Genomic DNA, 7,533 nt, shown 5'->3' with positions numbered 1-7,533 from the left:
GCTTTTACGTGCCACTGGCACGAAGGCCAGTCAGGAGGTACTGGCAACAGCCACGCTCAAAATGGTGTATTTTATGTGCCACCTGCACAGGGGCCAGTCCAGTGGTACTGGCAACAAACTCGCTCGAATGTCTTTTCACGTGCCACTGGCACAAGTGCCAGGAAGGCGACGTTGGTAAAGGTCATGCTCAAATGGTGCTATTTACATGCCACCGGCATGGAAGCCAGACAGCTGGTGCTCTGGCAACGATCACACTCGGACGGTGCTCTTAGTGATTTACTGGTACAGGTGCCGAATTTGAACTCAGAACGTAAAGACAGACACAATACTGCTAAGCATTTCACCTGGCATGCTAATGTTTATGCCAGCTTGCTGACTTCGTGCTGGTGCCATGTAAAAGCACTCACGCTGGTGGTACATTAGAAATACCCAGCACATACTGTAAAGTGATTGCCAAAAGAAAGGGCATCCAGCTGTAGAAACCAAGGCAATTCAGACTGGAACCTGGTGCAGCTTCCCTGCTATTCGCTGCCTTGTGAGGTATTATTATTGTAATGCTGGTGAGCTGGCAGAATTGTTAGGGCCCCAGGCAAAATACTTAGCAGTATTTTGTCTGTCTTTACGTTCTGAGTTCAAATTCTGCCTAGGTTGACTTTGCCCTTCATCCTTTTGGGGTCAATAAATTAAGTACCAGTGAAACACTGGGGTCGATGTTATCAACTAGTCCCCTCCCCCTCAAATTTCAGGCCTTGTGCATATAGCAGAAATAATTATCATTATTATTATAGAAATAAAGCATAACATAACCTCTGTTATTATTCTTAAAAACCTATACATTACTGTATCCCAAATATATTACCATCAAATTCTATTAATAAATTACCAATTCTCACCTTTTATTGTATATTTCCATAACTTGAGTTAATTGTGTGTGTGTGTGTGTGTGTGTGTATGTGTGTGATGGTGCATGGCTTAGTGGTTAGGGTGTTGGACTTGTGATTGTAAGATTGTGGTTTTGATTTCTGGACCTGACAATGTGTTGTGTTCTTGAGCAAAACACTTCATTACACATTGCTCCAGTCCACTCAGCTGATGAAAATGAGAAAGCCTGCAATGGGCTGGTGTCCTGCCCAGGGAAGAATATATACACCAGAGGAACTGGTAAACTGGGTCCTATGCTCTTTCTAGAGTACTGTGGACTAACCCATATATAAAGTTCCTGGCTTTAAGGGTATCCATGAAAGGCCTGGTTGGAGACCCTACCTTTCCAAGTTCTTTTACAGGGCATAGAAAAACTGAAGGAATAAGTGTGTGAATCTGAGAGGCTAATATGTTGAATAAAATCGTAATTAACTGACCCTCCTGTATTTTCTTTTACCCAAAGCCAGGAACTTTTCAGCACCCCCTTGTAAATATATGTGTGTGTGTGTGTGTGTGTGTATATATATACATACATTCTTGTATTAAAGATATAATGACTGGAATATCTTTGTTTTATTTCATTGTGCACAGGCATGACTTTGTAGTTAAGGAATTCACTTTGCAATTATGTCATCTCAGGCTCAGTCACCCTTTGTGGAAGGTTTTTCCTACTATAGTCTCAGGTCAATGGAATTGACAGAGTGAATCCGTTTGGTAGCCTGTCATGTCTTTATATATTCATTTTTAATTAAAGGTGCACAAAGTAGCATTGATTGAAACACAGCTGTGCACATTTGTGCAAAAACACATTCATGCACACTTGGATGTGGAAAGACCTTTGCTGTTAGAAATTGTCTCAAGAGAAAAATTCTCCATATAAATTCTTTGCATAATGATGCAGAAATGCAAGCTGATGACATTTTGCATAGCTTAGTAATGTGTTTTCGTATATATTGTCTATAAGGAAAATTTTCCTTTATAGATAATTTCTGTAGCAAGGGTCTTTCTATGTTTGAGTGAACATGAATGTGCTAAACATAACTGTACACATCTATATTTCAATCAACACTGCTTCATGTGCCTTGAGTTAATTTTGCTTTGCGCACATCAGTAAATGTACTCTTTGCTGTTTACATATAAGAACTGCTGTTCTTAGTGGGCTATGAGCAATGAATTAGGTATCCGTAGCTGATGAAGCTTAATAACACAAAATCACATTTGTGTCTTCAGTCCAATGATGTCACTCATGTCGTAGCAGTGTGTTTTCACAAGTTTTTTTTTTACAAGGAGTGAAGGCACGTGGCTTAGCGGTTAGGTTATTTGGCTCATGATTTTAAAATCCTGAGTTTGCTCCAGTCCACTCAGCTGGCAGAAATGAGTAATACCTGTATTTCAAAGGGCCAGCCTTGTCACACTCTGTGTCACGCTGAATCTCCCCGAGAACTATGTTAAGGGTACATGTGTCTGGAGTGCTCGGCCACTTGCATGTTGATTTCATGAGTGGGCAGTTCATAGATCGGATCAACTGGAACCCTCATCATTGTAACCTGTTGAGTGCTAGTTTTACTAGGAGAATTTCTTTCTTGGGGCAGATTCTGCACATAAGTGTACCTAAACATGTTGGATATAATTGCACACACCTATATGTTGTTTGCTTTTACTTTTATTTTTCAATGCTAGCATGCAATAGACAAATGTACTTTTGAAGCATTGATTCATAGCTGGACGCCATTCCTGTCATTAACCTTTACTTGTTTTTCAAGTATGGGTTATATTATTCCACACATCTTTGAAGACCCAAAGCCATTGAATGATTCAACAGGGTAAATGATAGCAACATCACCACCCATATTTGTGATTTTTGGAGAAGCACAAATGTAAATAAACACACAGACACCCATATGTGCATGCAGACACAGACACACACACACACACAGAGTGGGCTTCTTTCAGTTTCCATCTACCAAATCTACTCACAAGGCTTTGGTTGGCCCTGGACTATAGTGGAAAACACATGCCCAAGGCACCACACAGTGAGACTGAACCCAGAACAGCTTGATAGGTCAGCAAGTCTCTTAACTATACATCAAGGCTGTGTGTGAGTAAGTGAATGTCATTTTTCACTTCTTTGCATGAGACTGTCTATGCAGAAACAACAGTGTCATATTTGCATTCCTTGTGAGCAAAACATCCCAAAGCTCAGTAGAATAAAAAGTTCCTTGTTTGGAAAACAGTTAAGTGTTAGTGACAAGAAGAGCAAGTGGGTGTAAAATCTTGTCTCAAATATGTACATATCCAACATATGCCAGCTTGGAAGATGACTCATAATGAATGAATGAATGAATGAATGAAGAGAATAAATGATTCAAATTCAAATAATTAGCCAACGAATGAGTGCTTTATTTCTCAGGCAATGTTGGATATCCTTTTAGTACTAGTATGATACTGGTACTTATTTTATTGAGCTCAGCTTTAAAGAACAACACTTTTTTAACTTCTTATTTCACAAATTTGGTATATTTTTGTCCTAACATTCTGTTTTCTATTTTTACTGCTACAGGTGTATTGACCACCAGTTTGTATGTGGGCATGCTGCTTTGTAATAGGGGTTTCAATGTGGCTAGTTCTCCCATAGGGACCAGCTACATATACAACATAGGTAAGACATAATCACATATATTTTATATTTAGTTAAAGCTAATTTCTTTTCCTACTCTCTCTCTTAGACCTTTTTGACATTTCTAATATTTTTGACATTGTTAGTATCATTGTCATCATAATTTTCATCTAAAGCCAATCAAAATTATTTCCCTTTTTATGCTGCTGCCATTATTATTATTGTCTTTAAGTCGGTGAGATGGCAGAATTGTTAGCACGCTGGATGAAGTGCTTAGTGATATTTCACCTGTTGCTATGTTCTGAGTTCAAATTCTGCCAAGGTTGACTTTGCCTTTCATCCTTTCGGGATTGATAAATTAAGTACCGGTGAAGTACTGTGGTCAATGTAACTGAGTCATCCCCTCCCCCAAAATATTAAAATTTGAAACCATTATTATTATTGTCATGTTTTCCTAGGCTGTGTCTTGTTGGTTCAATCTACCTTATTCAAAATTCTGTTGTTTGAATATATGTATCCTTCAGTCAGCAATGCTTTATTAAGAATGAGAGCCCTTTACTTTTCTTATTTTAAATCCTTACATCCTTCAGAGATCAATAAATCATTGCCTGTCTAATACTGTTGTTAGTTAAATCAAATTCACCTTCCTCCATGCTTTGTGGGTCTATGCAAATTTAAAACTTCTATTTAGAATGTAAGTCAGCATTAATCAGTGTGAGTTTGATGGTTCCATGCTCCATCATTTGTAGTGTTCATGCCCAAAATATTTAACTTATCACAGATACAGTCAACTTGTTTGCAAATAGATTACTGCACATAGGTGCAAGTTACTGCTGTTAGGTGTGGAAATACTAGGTAATTGATAATTATTTTGTTACCTTGTACTAAGTTCAAGACCCACTATATGCCTGATAAAAGTGATGGGGAATCACTTAGTACTGAACCAGAGTTTCCAATCCCCTTGATAAACTTCGCCATTGCATGAGGGTCTTTATGTAATTATAATATAGAGTAGTACATACAATGTTAAGCTTATCATTCACAAGTTGTGAAATATTTTCGGCTTCCTCTAGAGATAACCAAAAAAAGGATTATAAAAAGTTATGGATTATATTTAAATATTTTGTAATTGTAATAATACATTGCTTAGTAGACTTTTTACATTAACCCTTTAGCAATGAGATTACTCTGTCAAATGTAGTACCTATTGATTCGCATTGTTTTGAATTAACCATGCATTATCTCATAACTTGGAGATTTCAATGATATAATTGTGTATTTTTAAAATGACATTGTAGGGTAGGTTTGAGAGGCTGGATCTGGCCAGTTTGAACATAAAACAAGAAGGGTATTTGGTCCTGATATGGCCAGTATAACTGCTAAAGGGTTAAGAAATTTAAGAGTGTTTATGAAAGTATTTTGTATAGATGATGTCCTTTTTAAATTAAATTTTTTGATTTCAAGTGTTTAGGTCTAAAATAATGACATAACATATTGGGATGCTGGATCACAATTGAAGATATCTTTAACCAGTAAAACACTGTGAAAAAATGTAAAATTATTTGACTGTGCTTCGAAACATTTTAATCACAAATTCCTCTTCACACCACCTGTAAGAGTAAACTTTACCTTCCATTATTTCTGTTTTCTGCTTGGTATATTGGGCTTTCAAAAGTTAAGTTTCTTTGCTAGTGGTATAAGTGTCAGCACCGCTGATGAGATAGATAATGTTGATTTCTTTTTTCTTTTGTATCCTATCAACTTGATCAGCAATAAATATCTTCTTTTAGAGTCAATGAGGAACCTCATGGTCACTTGATCAGCTAGAAACAACAACTAAGTCTCATTGAAACCATACATAAGTGTATTAAAAAGTAAGACGATAATGTTGATATAGTCCTGCATGTAGTATACTTGAAAAAGCGACAATACAGTTACTGTTAGACTGCTTTTGATCACAGGTTTGCTCAGTTGTGGCAGAACTGGACTTAACAGCAACAACACAAAGAAATGGTTATTTTCATTAAGATGAATATGGAAGTTTCTTTCACAAATCCCCCTCCCTTATATATATATTTATATATATATATAAAATTTGATTTTTTTTTGTTTAATTTGTAGTGTTTAATGTTTGTTTACCAGTGTTCTTTTTGCTTTTTCTCTACAGCCATGTTGATGAGATCCCTTAAGAGTGAAATAGGAAAATAATGATTGTTCGAGTGTATGATGGCAACATGTAGAAAGAGAGAAGTGACTGATGTTAGACACAGTGTGGGTTACTTGCCATCTCTGTTCACTGTTGAGAAAACTCAGCTGAGCTCAAAAGAGCGTGTCAGCAGGGCAGACACTACAGAATTGATTAGTTACTCATCAGTAATCATGCCTCCAGCTTTTGCTGATTATCGAGTTGGCCTGGCCAATGAAGATGAAGAGGATAAACATGCTGACTGCCACCAAGACCCACTGGCTCCTCATCAGCAAAGCAACTCTATTCAGTCCCACTTAGTGGAGGTCAGTCATAATCAAGTACCCTCGACAACTGCCACATTGTTTACTGCTGCTCATCACACATCCTCACCATCTCCTGCTCATGCCATTATAGGCATTGACCATTTAGCTAGTCATGAAATGTCCAGTGGTTTGCTGAGGACAGACAGTTCTTGCAGTGATCTGGATGTTACCACTATTAATGACCGAGATTTCACAGATAACAAAAGTAAGTAAATTTTTCTTTATACTTCACCATTCATTACATTTTCTATATGTGACTTGAAAGCTGTGTAGTCAGAGTGGTATTCCACAGACTTAATAGTTAAGCATTCACATTGCCTAATTGTCCTCATCCTACCTCTGTGAAAGATAGATACCATGCTCGCTCTATCACCGTTTAATTGACTTGTTAGAAAGTTTATGCCAGTTGTAAAAATAGTATTTCTTCATCTCTATTAGATTTATAATGGGTTGAAATGAGATTGTATTTCATTTACATTTTATTCAAAAATATTGGGTATGCTAGTGGAATGAAATGAAAGTAGCAATTGAAACCAAGTTGTAGGTATGATTCAGCAAGGGCTTATCTTTAGATTACTATCATTGCTACAGAAATTAATTACTATTGACAACAATGTTATTGAACACTTTTAGTTTTGGGTTGGAAGCTTTTGGCTGATTGTACAAGTTTACAAACCAACCATTCTTCTGATACTGTTTTCTGCCGTAGTGGAGAAGATAATTACCATTGGGATTGGTGGTCATAATTGCTGATTGGCTTGATATTGATCGATAGGATAAAATTTATCCGTCTCATAATGGTTTAAGTCCAGCCTATGGCTAGAAAAGTAACTGAACAATATGATTTGATCATTTGTGAATTTAGAAGCAAGACATGGTTTTCAGTGGTTGATTAGATGAGTCGGGAGCTCCTACAAAGCTATTGAAACTGTATAGTTCTTTGGACAAGGTACTGAATTCTTCCTGATTATTCTCCTACACTGATAGAAGAATAGTGATAAAGGAATATTTCCTTCTGGTATGTGTGTGGATTTTAAGTGTTGATTCAGTTATATGTGGCTGTAGTGCAATGGTGTTATCTTTCTGATATCATCATTTTCTGTCAGTTCTCATCATTGTTGTTGTCATTATCATCTATATCCACTTTGTTCAATTGAGCCTCTATGTGGTTGCTCAACTTGCTTGAACTAGCAACTGAATCTCCCTCAAATCACCATCTACTGTCTAAAAATGGAAGAACACAGATAATGGTGTCTTGAATTTACACAAAAATGGGAATAGTCATGGCTGGAGGTCAACATGGGGATAAATAGCAATTTCACTCAGTCTTTAAATTGAATACTTGTGGATCAGCTTATTTCTTTCTAACCCATGCTAGCACGGAAGGCAGACATTAAATGATGATGATGATGATACTTCAGTTTCTCTACATTTAATTTATTGCCATTGTTTCACTATCAATGTGTATATATATATATGTATAT

The 7,533-nt window shown here is 36.8% G+C and overlaps 1 protein-coding gene across 1 annotated transcript in view; it reads left to right on the top strand.

Moving 5' to 3' along the window:
• LOC106876670 (uncharacterized) overlaps window positions 1–7,533 on the top strand; it is a 30,356-nt gene that overhangs the window by 15,668 nt on the left and 7,155 nt on the right. Inside the window, exons 2-3 of the mRNA XM_014925303.2 lie at window positions 3,482–3,580; window positions 5,706–6,254. Coding sequence (XP_014780789.1) covers window positions 5,762–6,254 — 493 coding nt within the window. The 5' untranslated portion in view covers window positions 3,482–3,580; window positions 5,706–5,761. The remainder of the gene's footprint in view (window positions 1–3,481; window positions 3,581–5,705; window positions 6,255–7,533) is intronic.

This window comes from Octopus bimaculoides, chromosome 3 (genome assembly GCF_001194135.2).
Source record: "Octopus bimaculoides isolate UCB-OBI-ISO-001 chromosome 3, ASM119413v2, whole genome shotgun sequence".
Taxonomy (NCBI): Eukaryota; Metazoa; Mollusca; class Cephalopoda; order Octopoda; family Octopodidae; genus Octopus; species Octopus bimaculoides.
The sequence above is the reverse complement of the archived record's forward strand: the minus strand, read 5'-3'. Positions and strand labels throughout refer to the sequence as shown.